The sequence below is a fragment of the Pristiophorus japonicus genome, chromosome 3, assembly GCF_044704955.1.
Source record: "Pristiophorus japonicus isolate sPriJap1 chromosome 3, sPriJap1.hap1, whole genome shotgun sequence".
NCBI classification, from domain to species: domain Eukaryota; kingdom Metazoa; phylum Chordata; class Chondrichthyes; family Pristiophoridae; genus Pristiophorus; species Pristiophorus japonicus.
Window position 1 is genome coordinate 78,691,716 of NC_091979.1, and position 19,733 is coordinate 78,711,448.

General features: G+C 42.6%; 1 protein-coding gene across 1 annotated transcript in view; it reads left to right on the forward strand.

Moving 5' to 3' along the window:
• The first annotated feature begins 209 nt into the window (after positions 1 to 209).
• The window catches only part of LOC139257543 (extended synaptotagmin-3-like), a 184,863-nt gene continuing 165,339 nt past the window's right edge, over positions 210 to 19,733 (forward strand). Inside the window, exon 1 of the mRNA XM_070874517.1 lies at positions 210 to 628. Coding sequence (XP_070730618.1) covers positions 260 to 628 — 369 coding nt within the window. The 5' untranslated portion in view covers positions 210 to 259. The remainder of the gene's footprint in view (positions 629 to 19,733) is intronic.

Here is a 19,733-nt window from a genome sequence, read left to right on the forward strand (position 1 = left end):
GCGATTTCCAGCCAGAAATTAGTAATGTTCCTGGAGCAGGAAGGGCCGGAGGGTTGAGGGTAAGATTGAGAAGGAAGGTTGGGGTTGTAAACAAACCACCCCTTTTTACAGGTGCCGAGGATTGGCAGGACGGCGGTGCTGGAGATGACGAGCTGCTTGTTGATCAGAGAAGTTTGATCCCAAGAAGTGGAAGGTGCGCCCGCTGTAAACCTGCTGCAGCTCTTGGAGCAGAGCCTACGGAACAAGCCAGCCAGCAAACATGACAGCCGCCGCGGAAGTGAAGAAATCCAGGCACAGAGACAGTATCTGGTCCTCGGAGCGGAGGGCTTCTTCTGCCTCCTCAGAGATACATTGTGATGAGGTGGGAGAGAGCTCGGCGAGTCCTCTGGTCCCGGGCTTGATGGACCTGCTGACACACTTCGCCAAGGCGTTTATCTACCTTTTCCCCGTCTACCTGACCGGCTATTTCGGATTGAGCCTTACCTGGATCCTCTTCGGGCTCCTCGTGTGGATTTGGTGGAAGAGGAACAGGGGCTGGAAATTTGCGCGTTTGCAAGCAGCGTTCCATTTGTTGGAAAACGAGAAGTTTGTGATTAATAAGGAGATTAAGCAAGATCTCCCTGCGTGGGTACGTATAATAATTCATTTAAATAAGATTAAATTCAAACCCGCTGTTTAATACAGGGGGAGCTGTTGTGCCTGCAGGTATCATTTTAGAAATCTATTATTTATCTGCACAGTTTTATGAGCATCATTGTCATTTCAGAATTGCTGTTACTTGGCAACCAGGTGACAGCTTTTCGCTAGTAGTAGTTTGAAACTTTTGAGAGTTGGCTGCTGTTTATTACTCAAGCAACTGCTAATAGACTCTCCCCTCCCTTCGAAATTCCTCACTCCCTACCTATACAACTTTGCAACGTGACCTGGATTTTAAATAATTATGTGCCACATGCTGTCAAATTGTTGTGCAACAGGCAGTGAGTGGAAATGTTGCAGAAGTTACAGGTTTCTCATGGTATAGTTTAGCGATGTTACTTATTCCAGGTTTCATTGGGGTATAGAGACATTCACAAAATAACATTGTAATAACCAGTTAACATACTAATCCTGTGCAATAAAAGCATTTTACGGGTATTTCCTCAAAACAGACGTTAAATGGGTCTGATTACAACATGTGTGTTTCTAAAGTAATCGCTTCGCGATTGAAATTTGGTTTTCTTTTACAATAAGAATGTACATTTGAAGACAGTTAGTTAGTTTACCAAGTATCTGGTATAACCTTGGGTTAATGCTTTATTTTGTTGGATTGTATATTAATGTAAAATAACAAACCACTGCAATAAACAGCAAAAGCTGCAAATCAGACAGTATCTGGAAAATAACGTTTCCTATTTTCTATGTTTCTATAGGAAAGCGGTACTGAGGTGAATGATCAGCCATGATCTTATTGAATGGCGGTGCAGGCTCGAAGGGCCGAATGGCCTACTCCTGCACCTATTTTCTATGTTTCTAAATGGTATATTTTTAATTATTGGAACCATAAGAAGTTTTGTTGTGCTGAGTTAGTAACTGACACAATTGAAGAGACCAATAATATCTGAAACTGAGACCAGTTCCTTTTTCTAAAAGATCCCATGATACCAATCAAAGGAGACCAGGTAGTTCTCGGGTGATCTCGGCAATATTCCTTTGTGGGATTGTGCTGTGTGTACATTGCCTGCTGTATTTTCCCATGAACAACTGAACCTGCTCTTTAAAAGTAATTCAAACATTGTGAAACATTTGGGATATATTGAGACTGTGAAAGGCGATATATAAATACATTCTTTTTCCTTCAAGGAGCTGTGATTTATACTGCTTGCCCACATTACTGTGGAATAGGCCCATGCAAGCATAATTAGATGCTAGATGCTTGCACTGATTACCAGCCCCTTGACTGCCAGTGAGATATCTGATTTCAAACCAATTGATGGGATCGTCAGCTATTTTTGAATCTTTAGCAGTTGAAAATGATGGCTCCATGGAATACCTGAGTTGCTTTTGTAAATTGTTACAAAATCCACTGCATAATTTCTGCAGGATGCACAGTAGGTGTGGGTGAAACCATCTCTTCTGGGTCATTTCACTATTGGGAGCAAATCTGGCATCAATGCAAAATTGGCATTTTTATTGCTGTTGTGCATTCTTTTGTACTGCAGTGATAGCAAATAAACCGATGAATAAGATAACATTACAGCCCATAACCCATTCTAATGGTCAGGACAATTTAAGTTACAGTACAGCGAAATCTGGGAATGTCTGGCATGACAGTGTTGTGAAGATGATGACTTGCGTCACATGGCAGGATAAACTGCTATGGTTAAAGACCTCAGTTATATGTCATTTTCAGGAATGGTTAGTTATAGAGGAAACTTTTTGTACATTGATGCTGAGATCATAAGCAATGTAGGAAGTGCTTATTAGTAAATTTTAAAATGTGGAAAGATTTTCTTCTCGGTATTAGCTTTTGTAAAATCTTCTGTGATTGATCAATATTTGTTTTGCATAATTATTTGAAGTATTCATCCATGGCACATTTTGTATTTTCATTTGTTATCCTGTACTTAGTGTTTGTAAAGCTGCTGGTCCTGGATGCTGTTCCAGTATATTGCACAGCTCCGTATTGACTGAGGTTAGAATAATGAACTTTATAATGGAGTTGGGAGATCAAGACTGGAAAGGATATCAAAGTCCACCCAACATGAGAGCCACATACGCTACTTGACTGCCTCTTTATAACCTTGTACTTTTATAGCACCTTTTAATGCAGCAAATTGTCTCAAAGCACTTCATAAAATAGGGTGTGGGAAGAAGAAGAACCACAGAGTAGATTTACAGGAGGTGAAGAACCAATGCATAGATGATGAGGTTTTTGAGTAGGTGGGGGGGTGGCAGGGGGGAAGATAGCAAGGAGCAGGTTTGGAAGAGAGTTCCCGAGTACATGATGTCTGAAGGAAAGGAGGTGGATTTCCAGTTTGCAGAATACTGAAAATTTGGAATTTCTCGCCTCCAATATGTGAATTTGAAACAATATCTATAATGGGGAAAAAAAACAGGAATATGGGGAGTATATTAAATTCAAAATACTTCCAGCTGCTAACCCATAACTTGTTTTTAAAAAAAACTCCACAAGTGTCATTTGAGCTGAAGATGTATATATTTTTAAAACTGCATCTGTAGCAGAATGTGAGACAAAACATACAATAAATATTGTTCAGAAATAAAATACGTTAATAATCAGATCCTGATTCTCTACTGCTATACTGAATCCTTCAGTGAGGACAGATCGAGTGACATTTAGCTGAGGAAAATATAGCAGATGTTATAATAGCACAAAATATCTGGATAAGGTGCATATTCTATCACTGTCATTCATTCTAGTTCTATTCATTGGAATAGTTTACAAAAGATACTGGGATGATGGTGTCTCTTTCCCCACCCCCACAAAAAAAATTTCCCTGTCAGAAATCTGGGCATTGAATGTTTTGACTATGTTAGCAAGACTCGCTGAAGTGTATATAACCCCAGCTTAAAACCTTGGCTAGTTCCCTGGATACGCGAAAATACTGTGTAACGAACGTGTAGTAGAGAAGTGTGCAGAATTCTGTCCAGGAGCTAATGACAAATAAAATGTCAGCAAATTACACTGGTCAAGAAACATTGAGTGATCAGAAAATGATGGCTAACTGAAAGTAGTAGTGAGGTTTTAATCTAAATTATTTGGTTGCCACCATTAAACGATTTTACAAAGCTCAAGTAACGTGTTTCAAACAAATGGCCAGGATTAGATTACAGCTTTAATTTAAATTTCCCTGGATTTTGTTATAATTGTAGACCCCAAACTGTTCCACTGCTGGTTGGTTATGCCCCAAACTCTTGATTCAGTGTTACTAGTTATTAGAACATAAGAACTAGGAGGAAGAGGAGGCGAAGGCCATAAGGCCCCTCAAGCCTGCTCTGCCATTTAATATGATTGTGGCTGATCCAATCATGGACTCGGGTCCATTTGCCTGCCAACTCCCCATAACCCCTTTATTCTCTTATCATTTAAGAAACTGTTTAATTCTGGCTTAAATTTATTCAATGTCCCAGCTTGCACAGTTCTCTGAGGCAGCGAATTCCACAGATTTACAACCCTCCGAGAAGAAATTTCTCCTCATCTCAGTTTTAAATGTGCAGTCCCTTATTCTAAGATCATGCCCTCTAGTTCTAGTTTCCCCCATCAGTGGAAACATCCTCTCTGCATCCACCTTGTCAAGCCCCCTCATAATCTTATACGTTTTGATAAGATCACCTCTCATTCTTCTGAATTTCAATGAGTAGAGGCCCAACCTACTCAACCTTTCTTCATAAGTCAACCCCCTCATCTCCGGAATCAACCTAGTGAACCTTCTCTGAACTGCTTCCAAAGCAAGTATATCCTTTTGCAAATATGAAAATCAAAACTGCACGCAGTATTCCAGGTGTGGCCTCAGCAATACCCTGTATAACTGTAGCAAGGCTTCCCTGCTTTTATACTCCATCTCGTTTGCAATAAAGGCAAAGATTCCATTGGCCTTCCTGATCACTTGCTGTACCTGCAAACTATCCTTTTGTGTTTCATGCACAAGTACCCCCAGGTCCTGCTGTACTGCAGCACTTTGCAATCTTTCTCCATTTAAATAATAACTTGCTCTTTGATTTTTTTTCTGTCATAGTGCACGACCTCACACTTTCCAACATTATACTCCATCTGCCAAATCTTTGGCCACTCACTTAGCCTGTCTGTCCTTCTGCAGATTTTTTGTGTCCTTCTCACACATTGCTTTTCCTCCCATCTTTGTATCATCAGCAAACTTGGCTACGTTACACTCGGTCCCTTCTTTCAAGTCGTTAATATAGATTGTAAATAGTTGGGAGCTCAGCACTGATCCCTGTGGCACCCCACTAGTTACTGATTGCCAACCCGAGAATGAACCATTTATCCCGACTCTCTGTTTTCTGTTAGTTAGCCAATCTTGTGCAGTAACCTTTTATGTGGCACCTTGTCAAATGTCTTCTGGAAGTCCAAATACACCACATTCACTGGTTCCTCTTTATCCATCCTGTTCGTTACATCCTCAAAGACCTCCAGCAAATTTGTCAAATATGACTTCCCTTTCATAAATCCATGCTGACTCTGCCTGACCGAATTTTGCTTTTCCAAATGTCCTGCTACTGCTTCTTTAATAATGGACTCCAACATTTTCCCAACCACAGATGTTAGGCTAACTGGTCTGTAGTTTCCTGCTTTTTGTCTGCCTCCATTTTTAAATAGGGGCGTTACATTTGCAGTTTTCCAATCTGCTGGGACCTCCCCAGAATCCAGGGAATTTTGGTAAATTACAACCAATGCATCCACAATCCCTGCCGTTACTTCTCTTAAGATCCTAGGATGCAAGCCATCCGGTCCAGGGGATTTATCTGCCTTTAGTCCCATTATCTTACTGAGTACCACCTCCTTAGTGTTTGTGATTGTGTTAAGTTCCTCCCTACCTATAGCCCCTTGACTGTCCACTGTTGGGATATTGTTAGTGTCCTCGACCATAAAGGCTGATACAAAATATTTGTTCAGAGCTTCTGGCATCTCCATGTTCCCCATTACTGATTCCCCAGTCTCGTCCTCTAAGGGAACAACATTTACTTTAGCCACTCTTTTTTCCTTTTTTATATACCTGTAGAAACTCTTGCTATCTGTTTTTATACTTTGTGCTAGTTTACTTTCATAGTCTATCTTCCCTTTCTTCTTTTTTTTTAGTCATTCTTTGCTGACTTTTAAAAGCTTCCCAATCTTCTGTCCTCCCACTAGTTTTGGCCACTTTGTATGCCCTTGTTTTTAATTGGATACTGTCCTTTATTTCTTTAGTTATTCACGGATGGCTATCTTTCCTCTTAAACCCTTTCCTCCTCATTGGAATATAATTTTCTTGAGAGTTGTGAAATATCTCCTTAAATGTACGCCACTGTTCATCAACCGTCCTACACTTTAATCTATTTTCCCAGTCCACTTTATTCAATTCTGCCCTCATACCTTCATAGTCTCCTTTATTAAAGCTTAGTACGCTGGTTAGAGATCCAACTTTCTCACCTTCCATCTGAATTTGAAATTCAACCATGCTATGATCACTCATTCCAAGGGGATCCTTTAGTAGGAGATTGTTTATTAATCTTGTCTCATTACACAGGACCAGATCTAAGATTGCCTGCCCCTGGTTGGTTCGATTACATACTGCTCAAGGAACCCGTCCCTTATGCACTCTATGAATTCTTTCTCAAGGCTACCCTGACCAATTTGATTTGTCCAATCAATATGGAAGTTAAAATCATCCATGATTATTGCTGTTCCCTTTTTTTACAAGCCCAAATTATTTCCTGGTTTATACTCCGACCAACAGAGTTGCTACTGCTGGGGGGGCTTATAGACTACGCCCACCAGTGACTTTTTCCCCTTATTATTCCTTACCTCCACCCAAACTGTTTCAACATCCTGATCATTTGAGCCAATATCGTTTCTCACTATTGAAGAAGTGATTCCATTCTTTATCAATAGAGTTACCCACCTTCTTTTCCTTTCAGTCTGTCCTTCCGGATTGTCAAATACCCCTGAATATTTAATTCCCAGTCTTGGTCACCGTACAACCATGTCTCTGTAATGGCTATCAGATCCTATCCATTTGTCTCAATTTGTGCCATCAACTCATCTATTTTGTTACAAATGTTACGTGCATTTAGACAAAGTGTCTTTCAATTTGTTTCTTTACCCTTTTTTCCTGCTTGTTTCCTCTCTCCTTCAAACTTACTTTCTTTATTTTTGTAGTGTATGGAGAAAGAATCATACTAAACACTGTGAGCTCAAAGTAAAGTGTGACCTTAGTCTTTTATTGCAGGTCTCCAGAGTGCCTCTCCAACCTGTGAAGCCGCCTTAAATATCTGTACTCCCAAGGGATTATGGGATCCCTTGGGATTTCAGGGGATGAGCCCTCTTGTGGCTGTACAGAGTAAATACAAGGTTACATATGGAACAACACTCCTCCCGTCCCCCACCACACCACCGCCCCACCACACCACCGCCCCCCCCCACCACCCCCCCCGGCAAAGTCAATAGTGTAACTATTTACAATGTGAATCGATCTGGGGCCCTTCTTGCACAAGTTGATCGTCTCGGTGTGAAAGCTGGTGTTGTTGAATCACTTGTTGGGGCCTCGCTGGGCTGCTGTGCAGCTGGCTCTGCTGGGCTGCCTAGTGTGTTGGGCTCTGCTGGGCTGCTGTCGATGATGGGTTCTGCTTCGTGGTCAACCGTGGTGCCGGTTGCCACTGGTGTGTATGTTGGGGGATCAAAAAAGGTAGGGTCCAAGGTGGGTTGCTCAGAATAGTCCGTGAATCTGAGTTTGATTTGGAACAAGTGTTTCCGGTGAATGAGTCCATTTGAAAGTTTGACCCGAAACACCCTGCTCCCCTCTTTGGCCACGACAGTGCCGGGAAGCCACTTGGGACCTTGTCCATAATTTAATACAAATACAGGATCATTGATTTCAATTTTGCGTGACACATTTGCGCTATCATGGTCTGCACTTTGTTGAAGCCGCCTGCTCGCTAACTGTTCATGTAGATCAGGGTGAACTAACGAGAGCCTTGTCTTAAGTGCTCTTTTCATGAGCAGTTCAGCAGGTGGCACCCCAGTGAGTGAGTGGGGTCTCGTGCGGTAGCTAAGCAGGACTCGGGATAGGTGAGTCTGCAGTGAGCCTTCAGTTACCTCTTCAAGCATTGCTGATGGTTTGCACTGCTCTCTCTGCCTGGCCATTGGACGCTGGTTTTAACGAGGCAGATGTGACATGTTTGATCCCGTTAAGGGTCATGAATTCTTTGAACTCAGCACTGGTAAAACATGGCCCGTTGTCGCTCACCAGGACATCGGGTCGGCCGTGTGTGGCAAACATGGCCCGCAGGCTTTCAGTAGTGGCAACGGACGTGCTAGCCAACATTATCTCACATTCAATCCATTTGGAGTACGCATCTACAACCACAAGGAACATTTTACCCAAGAACGGGCCTGCATAGTCGATGTGTACCCTACACCATGGTTTGGAGGGCCAAGACCATAAACTTAGCGGCGCCTCCCTGGGTACATTTCTTAACTGCGAGCATGTATTACATCTGTGAACGCAGGACTCTAAGTCCGCATCGATACCAGGCCACCACACGTGGGATCTGGCTATCGCTTTCATCATTACGATGCCTGGGTGGGTACTGTGGAGGTCATTGATGAAGGTATCTCTGCCCTTCTTGGGGACCACTACACGATTGCCCCACAGAAGGCAGTCTGCCTGTATAGACTTTCATCTTTGCGCCGCTGGAATGGCTTTATCTCTTCCTGCATTTCCACTGGGACACTGGACCAGCTCCCGTGAAGCACACCGCTTTTGCCTAGAGATAATAAGGGGTCCTGGTTTGTCCAGGTTTTGATCTGCCGGGCAGTGACGCGTGATTGCTCACTCTCAAATGCTTCCATGACGATGGCTAGATCTGCGGGCTGCGCAATTTCCACCCCCGTGTTGGGCAATGGCAGCCTAATGAGGGCATCGGCGCAGTTTTCTGTGCCTGGCCTGTGACGGATGGCGTAGTTATATGTGGACAACGTGAGCGCCCATCTCTGGCTGCGGGCTGATGTGTTGATATTTATCCCTTTGCTCTCGGAAAACAGGGATATAAGTGGCTTATGGTCAGTTTCCAATTCAAATTTTAGCCCAAGCAGATATTGATGCATTGATGCTTCTTTCTCAATCATGCTGTCGGCTCTCTCAGCCTTAGACAGACACCTGGATGCATAAGCAACCGGTTGCAGTTTGTCGAAATCATTAGTTTGTTGCAATACACATCCGACGCCATATGATGACGCATTACATGCTAGTAGCAAATGCGTACATGGATCAGACAACACAAGCAATTTGTTTGAGCATAACAATTTTCTCGCTTTTACAAAGGCATTTTCTTGGCTTTTGCCCCAAACCCATTCGTCCCCTTTTTGTAGTAAGACATGCAGTGGTTCTAACAGTGTGCTGAGACCGGTAAGAAGTTACCAAAGTAGTTCAGGAGTCCCAATAATGACCGCAGCTCCGTCACGTTCTGTGGCCTCGGTGCGTTCTCGATTGCCTCCGTCTTCATGTTGGTAGGTCCGCCGCAATCCTCCTTCCCAGGAACTCCACTTCAGGTGCCAGGAAAATGCACTTCGAGCTTTTTAACCTGAGCCCCACGCGGTTGAGTCGATTAAGAACCTCCTCCAGGTTCTGCAGATGCTTGACTGTGTTCTGACCTGTGACCAAGATGTCGTCCTGGAAGACCACAGTGTGCGGGACCGACTTTAGTAAGCTTTCCATGTTTTTCTGGAATATTGCCGCTGCCGATCAGATTCCAAATGGGCATCTGTTATAAACAAAAAAACCTTTGTGCGTGTTGATACAGGTGAGGGCCTTCGATGATTCCTCCAGTTCCTGTGTCATGTAGGCTGAAGTCAGATCCAGCTTCGTGATTGTCTTTCCTCCCGCCAGCTTTGCAAAGAGGTCGTTGGCCTTTGGTAGTGGGTATTGGTCCTGCAGGGAAAAACGACTGATAGTTACTTTGTAATCACCACAGATTCTGACAGTGCCACCTCCCTTGAGGACTGGGACGATAGGACTGGCCCACTCATTGAACTCGATCGGGGAAATAATGCCCTCTCTTTGTAGCCGGTCTAGCTCGATCTCGACCCTTTCTCTCATCATGCTCTCGCCTTGTGATGGATGGGTTGTGCCCCCAGAATTAGGTGGATCTGCACTTTTGCTCCTTGGAATTTCCCAATGCCTGGTTCAAACTGCAAAGGAAATTTGTTTAACGCCTGGGCACACGAAGTGTCGTCAGCGGGCGATAGCGCTCGGACGTTGTCCCAGTTCCAGCGTATCTTTCCAAGCCAGCTCCTGCCGAGCAGCGTGGGACCATCGCCTGGTACCACCCAGAGTGGTAGCGTATGCACCGCTCCATCTTAGGAGACGTTTACAGTAGCACTGCCAATTACAGGAAACAGTTCTTTCGTGTAAGTTCTTAGTTTCGTGCGAACTGGAGTTAAGACAGGCCTTGAGGCCTTGTTGCACCACAACCTTTCAAAAGTCTTTTTGCCCATGATGGACTGGCTCGTGCCTGTGTCCAGCTCCACTGACACCGAAGTCTATTTAGTTCATCATTCAGCATTATCGGGGGACAATTCGTGGTGAATGTGTGGACCCCATGTAACTCTGCCTCCTCGATCTGAGGCTCTGGTTTGTTGTGATCCTCCGTGGAACTGTCCTCCTCTGCAACATGCTGGCTTGCAGATTTAACAGGCTTTGCACTCGTCTGCACACTCATAAGAACATAAGAACATAAGCATTAGGAACAGGAGTAGGCCATCTAGCCCCTCAAACCTGCTCCGCCACTCAACAAGATCATGGCTGATCTGGACGTGGACTCAGCTCCACTTTTACCCGCCCGCTCCCCATAACCCTTAATTCCCTTATTGGTTAAAAATCTATCTATCTGTGACTTGAATACATTCAATGAGCTAGCCTCAACTGCTTCCCTGGGCAGAGAATTCCACAGATTCACAACCATCTGGGAGAAGAAATTCCTTCTCAACTCAGTTTTAAATTGGCTCCCCCATATTTTGAGGCTGTGCCCCCTAGTTCTAGTTTCCCCGACCAGTGGAAACAATCTCTCTGCCTCTATCTTGTCTGTCCTTTTCATTATTTTAAATGTTTCTATAAGATCACCCCTCATCCTTCTGAACTCCAACAAGTAAAGACCCAGTCTACTCAATCTCTCATCATAAGGTAACCCCCTCATCTCTGGAATCAGCCTAGTGAATCGTCTCTGTACCCTTTCCAAAGCCAGTATATCCTTCCTTAAGTAAGGTGACCAAAACTGCACACAGTACTCCAGCTGCGGCCTCAACAATACCCTGTACAGTTGCAGCAGGACCTCCCTGCTTTTGTACTCCATCCCTCTCGCAATGAAGGCCAACATTCCATTCGCCTTCCTGATTACCTGCTGCACCTGCAAACTAACTTTTTGGGATTCATGCACAAGGACCCCCAGGTCCCTCTGCTCCGCAGCATGTTGTAATTTCTCCCTATTCAAATAATATTCCCTTTTACTGTTTGTTTTTCCAAGGTGGATGACTTCACATTTTCCGACATTGTATTCCATGTGCCAAACCTTAGCCCATTCGCTTAACCTATCTAAATCTCTTTGCAGTCTCTCTGTGTCCTCTACATAACCTGCTTTCCCACTAATCTTTGTGTCATCTGCAAATTTTGTTACACTACACTCTGTCGCCTCTTCCAGGTCATCTATGTATATTGTAAACAGTTGTGGTCCCAGCACCGATCCCGGTGTCACACCACTAACCACCGATTTCCAACCCGAAAAGGACCCATTTATCCCAACTCTCTGCTTTCTGTTAGCCAGCCAATTCTCTATCCATGCTAATACATTTCCTCTGACTCCGCATACCTTTTTTATCTTCTGCAGTAACCTTTTGTGTGGCACCTTATCGAATGCCTTTAGGAAATCTAAATACACCACATCCATCGGTACACCTCTATCCACTATGCTCGTTATATCCTCAAAGAATTCCAGTAAATTAGTTAAACATGATTTCCCCTTCATGAATCCATGGTGCGTCTGCTTGATTGCACTATTCCTATCTAGATTTCCCGCTATTTCTTCCTTAATGATAGCTTCAAGCATTTTCCCCACTACAGATGTTAGACTAACCGGCCTATAGTTACCTGCCTTTTGTCTGCCCCCTTTTTTAAACCGAGGCATTACATTAGCTGCTTTCCAATCCGCTGGTACCTCCCCAGAGTCCAGAGAATTTTGGTAGATTATAACGAATGCATCTGCTATAACTTCCGCCATCTCTTTTAATACCCTGGGATGCATTTCATCAGGACCAGGGGACTTGTCGGACCAGGGGACTTGTCCACCTTGAGATCCATTAGCCTGTCCAGCACTACCCCACTAGTGATAGTGATTGTCTAAAGGTCCTCCCTTCCCACATTCCCGTGACCAGCAATTTTTGGCATGGTTTTTGTGTCTTCCACTGTGAAGACCGAAGCAAAATAATTGTTTAAGGTCTCAGCCATTTCCACATTTCCCATTATTAAATCCCCCTTCTCATCTTCTAAGCAACCAACATTTACTTTAGTCACTCTTTTCCGTTCTATATATCGGTAAAAACTTTTACCATCTATTTTTATGTTTTGCGCAAGATTACTTTCGTAATCTATCTTTCCTTTATTGCTTTCTTAGTCATTCTTTGCTGTCGTTTAAAATTTTCCTAATAATCTAGTTTCCCACTAACCTTGGCCGCCTTATATGCATTGGTTTTTAATTTGATACTCTCCTTTATTTCCTTGGTTATCCACGGCTGGTTATCCCTTCTCTTATCGCCCTTTTTCACTTGAATATATTTTTATTGAGCACTATGAAAGAGCTCCTTAAAAGTCCTCCACTGTTCCTCAATTGTGCCACCGTTTAGTCTGTGTTCCCAGTCTACTTTAGCCAACTCTGACCTCATCCCACTGTAGTCCCCTTTGTTTAAGCATAGTACGCTCGTTTGAGACATTACTTCCTCACCCTCAATCTGTATTACAAATTCAACCATACTGTGATCACTCATTCAGAGAGGATCTTTTACGAGGAGATCATTTACTATTCCTGTTTCATTACACAGGACCAGATCTAAGATAGCTTGCTCCCTTGTAGGTTCTGTAACATACTGTTCTAAGAAACAATCCCGTATACATTCTATGAATTCCTCCTCAAGGCTACCTCGTGCGATTTGATTTGACCAATCGATATGTAGGTTAAAATTACTGCCGTTCCTTTTTCACATGCCCCCATTATTCCCTTGATTATTGTCCGCCCCACTGTGAAGTTATTTTTGGGGGCCTATAAACTACGCCCACCAGTGACTTTTTCCCCTTACTATCTCTAATCTCCACCCACAATGATTCAACATTTTGTTCATTAGAGCCAATATCATCTCTCACAACTACCCTGATGATATCCTTTATTAACAGAGCTACCCCACCTCCTTTCCCTTCTTGTCTATCTTTCTGAATTGTCAGATACCCCTGTATGTTTAATTCCCAGTCTTGGCCACCCTGCAACCACGTTTCAGTAATGGAGGTGTCCCATTGTTCCACAGCCCTTGCAAACGTGCTCTTTGAATCCGCATGAATGGAAACAATGATCACCCCCGCAGCGCTAGCAAGGTGTTAATAGCCTTGCATTCATCACCCTTGATGGTGGACTCTGAGACATCTGCAGACATGCAGCTGCAGATATGTGTGACCTGCCCTGTACGTTACGATTGGAAAACAACATCACTTTGTTCATAGTACTTGTAGCAGCACTTGTGTGCTGAGAGATTTGCTTCGTATTTTCACTGGTGGCAATGAACGCCTGGGCTATCGCTATGGCCTTACTCAAGGTTGGGGTCTCTACAGTCAAAAGTTTGCGAAGTATGGTTTCGTGGCCAATGCCAAGTACGAAAAAGTCTCTGAGCATGTGCTCCAAATGTCCTTCAAATTCGCAATGTCCTGCAAGGTATCTTTGCTCGGCGACATAACTCTCCACTTCCTGGCCTTCAGACCTTTTGTAGATGTAGAACTGGTACCTCACCATCAGAACGCTTTCCTTCGGGTTCAAATGCTCTCGGACCAGTGTGCACAAATTGTCGTACGATTTCTCCGTGGGTTTTGCTGGAGTGAGCAGATTCTTCTTGAGGCCATATGTTGGTGCCCCACAGACGGTGAGGAGGATCACCCTTCATTTGGCAGCGCTCTCTTCCCCATCTAGCTCGTCGGCCACGAAATATTGGTTGAGTCGCTCCACAAAAGTTTCCCAATCATTTCCCTCCGAGAATTTTTCCAGGATGCCCATTGTTCTCTGCATCTTTGGGTTCGCAATCTGTATCTCGTCGCCACTTGTAATGTATGGAGAAAGAGTCAGACTGAGCTCAAAATAAAGTGTGACCGTAGTCTTTTATTACAGGTCTCCAGAGTGCCTCTCCAACCTGTGAAGTCTCCTTAAATACCTGTGCTCCCAAGGGATTATGAGATCCCTTGGGATTCCAGGGGATGAGCCCTTTGGTGGTTATAGAAAGTAAATACAAATTTACATATATAACAATTTTTGCTTTATAATTACAGCTTTACTCCCCTCCCTACTGAAATTATTTTCAGGTTCCCATTCCCCTGCCATGCTAGTTTAAATCCTCCCCAACAGCACTAGCAACCCCCCCCCCCCCGCCCCCTCCCCCATGATTTTTGACCAAAGCATCCTAATAATTTTATTGTACAGTACTTTATAATTATTTCAAATACTCTGTTCTGTTAACCACCTTCCCTATTGAGATTTAGTCTCCATTATGATTAATTTTGACCAGGTGTGCTGTAATGGAGTTGATGTACAGATTCGTCATGATCCATTTGAATGCTGGAACAGGCTCAAGAAGCTGAATGACCTACTCCTGTTCCTATGTACCATAGTAATTGAGCTGATGCAGTATTTAATGTGTGTAACATAACTAACCATGCTGCCTAAGCAACCTTTCATACTCCAGGTGATCAGCCCTTTAATATATCGACCTTTAAGAATATAATCAACTAGCATGAAGACAACTACTAGTCAATATTTATGCCTTGTTCCAAATGTTTAATTGGTGCAGCACTATAGATAAATATTATGCTGCTCGTTAATTTAATGCAGGATTACTTTTTTAAAATTCTTCAGATGTGTAACTGTGTTGTGGATTTTGACAACTTATTAGATTATTGATTATAATTCCTTACTATTAGTAACAGTAAATAGAGTTAATTGTGGTTGCCAATAGCAAAACAACTGCAGGTGCTGAAAATCTAAAACAACCTCAAAAAATGCTGGAAACACACAACAGGTCAGTTAGTATCTGACTCGAGAAGAGACGAGTTTATATTTCATAGGAAGACCTTTCTTCAGAACTAAGGTCAATTAATATGTGTAGTGCATCTTGGTTTCTATCAACAGTAGTGGTTTTAATATCCTAATCAGCTGAATGCAGAAAATATTGAGTTACCAATTTATAGTACCATGGCTAGATAACTAAAATGTTAAGTTGCAACTATCACAGATATTTCAAACTGGGAGCAAACTTAATTGACAAGCAATGCTTAACCATCTAATATAATTAAGGGGAATGTGAATAGACTTTGTCTTTATACACCTACAAAGGATTTGAAATATTAACAATCTATAGTCTATAGTCTGTTAGCCAGCAGAGTAATTTGGCTAGTTTGACTATATGACAGAGTTTTACCACACAAGAAGTGAACATTAATTTTTAAGATTCCGTGTATGTTGAGCAATAGCTCAGGTTTATCTTGGGCATATTGCGAAGTATAGTAAAACGTACACCAGACCTGAATGGTATGTTGGCCTTCATAGCTAGAGTATAGGAGCAGGGAGGTCTTACTGCAGTTGTACAGAACCTTGGTGAGGCCTCACCTGGAATATTGTGTTCAGTTTTGGTCTCCTAATCTGAGGAAGGATGTTCTTGCTATTGAGGGAGTGCAGCGAAGGTTCACCAGACTGATTCCCGGGATGGCAGGACCGACATATGAGGAGAGACTGGATCGACTGGGCCTGTATTCACTGGAGTTTAGAAGGATGAGAGGGGATCTCATAGAAACGTATAAAATTCTGACGGGACTGGACAGGTTAGATGCAGGAGGAATGTTCTCGATGTTGGGGAAGTCCAGAACCAGGGGGACATAATCTGAGGATAAGGGGTAGGCCATTTAGGACTGAGATGAGGAGAAACTTCTTCACTCAAGAGTTGTTAACCTGTGAAATTCCCTGCCAGTTCATTGGATATATTCAAGAGGGAGTTAGATCTGGCCCTTACGGCTAAAGAGATCAAGGGGTATGGAGAGAAAGCAGGAAAGGGGTACTGAGGTGAATGATCAGCCATGATCTTATTGAATGGTGATGCAGGCTCGAAGGGCCGAATGGCCTACTCCTGCACCTATTTTCTATGTTTCTATGTTTCTATATGTGCTGTAGTTAAAGATTGCATGAAGGCAATAACGAGTAATATTGACGCTTTACCTGAGCATATCATTGTACCTATTGTCTTCAGTCCCTTACATGGTCTGTTGTTGTTTCAGATTGGAAAATTCCTTCTTAGGCTATAAATTTAGCTCAATCTCAATCTAACTACAAGTAGATAAGAAACTGATTTACACTTGTAACTTGAAGTTGGAGAAGAACCTAAATAAAACCTCAGATCAAAATTGTAAATGCGACATCAAAACTTTACGTATAACATGTTTTTTATCATTAACATTTTAATTACTGAGGGTAATAGGTGAGAAGTAATTTCTAAATTGTGTTTTTTTTCAAAACATGGATGAGTAAAGCAGCTGAATAGATCATCAGTTCTGGTTTCAGATTCAAGTGAGATAACCATGGAATGTCATAGAAGTATGTTTGGGCCAAGGATAATTATGACATTGTAGGTTAATGAATTCTCAACTGGATGTATTTATATTTTGCAACATATCATGACAATACAATCCCATTATTTTCATTTTTTTAATGGTAACTTTTATTGAGTTTGGAAGGAAATCATTTGAGGATTTTATTTAATTGTTGTGTTGAGATAAGTCTGAGAACCCTTTGACTATATCAAAGTCCAATTCTGTGTCTCTGTCGTGAAGGCACAGGCAGTGCCTTCTCTCCTTCCTCCTGGAGTATACTTCCTCTTTGTAAAGCAGTTTCCAATTTGATGTAATCTGTGAGTCCATAGACTGTTCTAATCAGGGGTTTCTTTTCACCACTATTATGATGTATTAATTCCCTTCCTCCCTGTTTTGCATCCATTTGTGACCAGCAAGGGCAATATTTAGCATTGTCTCAGCTGAGCAAGTATGACCGGTATGATAATACTTAATTACAAACCTAAATCCAGGTCACTTAGACCAGGAGTCTAGGCAAAATATATATGTTGGATACCTCTGTTGAAATAAAATATACATGCTTCTCTTAGATGAACTTTTAAAACTGTTTTGTTTTTGGAATACTTAAGTGGTTCCAGTTATAAGTGTTGAATTTAAAGATTTTGAAGTTAACAGGAAGTCCCATTTTAAGAATGTATTGTTCATATTTGCAAGCTTCGGTCTTTGTCCCATTCATTGGATATATGACGTGTGTCTGAGCAGATTCAAAGCAGTGAATGAAGGGAACTGAAAGGATAGAGCCTCAAACATATCCAGCAACATTTTTTATTAGGTGTTAAGTTTGTAATTTAAGAGAGCACTAGTGACAAGCAAAATATTCTGAACTGCTGCCTTCGAAATGTTTAGATATATGACTGAGTATGTAAGACAATGGGTTTTGCCATCTATCCCGATGTGGGGAAATATTTTAATAATCAAGGTTCTTTTAAATAGGCTGGAAGTGACTTCGAATTTTTGAAAGTAATCTGTTTTTCAATCCATACTGTCAGTGGAGCTTGGGCACATACAGGGTCCCACACAAGAAATTAGTGTGCAAAATTAAAGCGCATGGTATTGGGGGTAATGTATTGATGTGGATAGAGAACTGGTTGGCAGACAGGAAGAAGAGAGTAGGAATAAACAGGTCCTTTTCAGAATGGCAGGCAGTGACAAGTGGTGTACCGCAAGGTTCAATGCTGGGCCCCCAGCTATTTACAATATACATTAATGATTTGGACGAAGGAATTGAATGTAATATCACCAAGTTTGCGATGACACTAAGCTGGGTGGCAGTGTGAGGAGGATGCTAAGAGGCTGCAGGATAACTTGGACAGGTTAGGTGAGTGGGCAAATGCATGGCAGATGCAGTATAATGTGGATAAATGTGAGGTTATCCACTTTGTTGGCAAAAACACATAGGCAGAATATTATCTGAATGGTGACCGATTAGGCAAAGGGAAGGTGCAGTGAGACCTGGGTGTCATGGTACATCAGTCATTGAAAGTTGGCATACAGGTACAGCAGGCAGTGAAGAAGGCAAATGGCATCTTTGCCTTCATAGCGAGAGGATTTGAGTATAGGAGCAAGGAGTCTTGCTGCAGTTGTACAGGAACTTGGTGAGCCACACCTTGAATATTGAATACAGTTTTGGTTTCCTAATTTGAGGAAGGACATTCTTGCTATTGAGGGAGTGCAGCGAAGGTTCACCAGATTGATTCCCGGGATGGCAGGACTGACATATGAAGAAAGACAGGATTGACTAGGCTTATAGTCACTGGAATTTAGAAGAATGAGAGGGGATCGCATAGAAACATATAAAATTCTGATCGGATTGGACAGGTTAGATGCAGAAAGAATGTTCCCGAAGTTGGGGAAGTCCAGAACCAGGGGTCACAGTCTAAGGATAAGGGGTAAGCCATTTAGGACTGAGATGAGGAGAAACTTCTTCACTCAGACTTGTGAACCTGTGGAATTCTCTACCACAGAAAGTTGTTGAGGCCAGTTCGTTAGATGTGACCCTTATGGCTAAAGGGATCAAGGGGTGTGCGGAAAAAGCAGGAATGGGGTACTGAAGTTGCATGATTAGCCATGATCATATTGAATGGTGGTGCAAGCTTGAAGGGCCGAATGGCCTACTCCTGCACCTATTTTCTATGTTTCTGTTTCTATAGCAGTTGCAGGGATTGCTTACCAGTCTGTGCTTCAGCACTGGCATAAGGTGGCAATTACTGAGGCCATAACCTTTTACATATCTCCCAATGTACTGGTGCTAATCTGTGCTGCAAAATATTAAAGTTGTGTTTTGAGCGGTATGCACTGTATGCTGTATTCTGAAACAAATGGAGTTGTAAAGAAATAATTAAGATTTCACAGTTTTATAGTGATGCGTGTCCTAACTCGCACCAAGTCCCGCTCACCCATCACCTCTGTGCTCGCTGACCTACATCGGCTCCCGGTTAAGCCACGCCTCGATTTCAAAATTCTCATCCTTGTTTACAAATCTCTCACCCCTCCCTATCTCTGTGATCTCCTCCAGCCTCATAACCCCCAGAGATATCTGCACTCCTCAAATTCTGCCCTCTTGAGCATCCCTGAGTATAACTGCTCAACCATTGGTGGCCGTGCCTTCAGCTGCCTAGACCCCAAGCTCTGGAACTCCCTCCATAAACCTCTCTGCTTCTCTACCTCTCCTTAGAGATGCTCCTTAAGACTTACCTCTTTTCTACCATAATTTTTTCTTATGTGACTCAAATTTATTGGTTTTGTCTTATAACACTCCTGTGAAGCGCCTTGGGACATTTTACTGCATCAAAGGTGCTATATAAATACAAGGTGTTGTTGTAGCATCAATAGCAATATAGCAAGGACCACGTGTAGCAAGTAAAGTGGGAAAAACTCTTGGGGCTAGACCTTCCCGAGAGCCCCTCAATGCCCGATTGCCCGCCCAGAAAAACCACTAACGTTTGGTAAGTAACGCTGGTGAAAATTTTCACATTTAAGTTTAAAACGAATTAAAACTAATCGCCCAGTAAGAAAATGGATCTTGCACCATTATTCTCCGCAGTTTTCTCGGCGATTAAGGGGAAACTAAGTAAAACGGACGTTTTTTAAAAAAAAAATAAT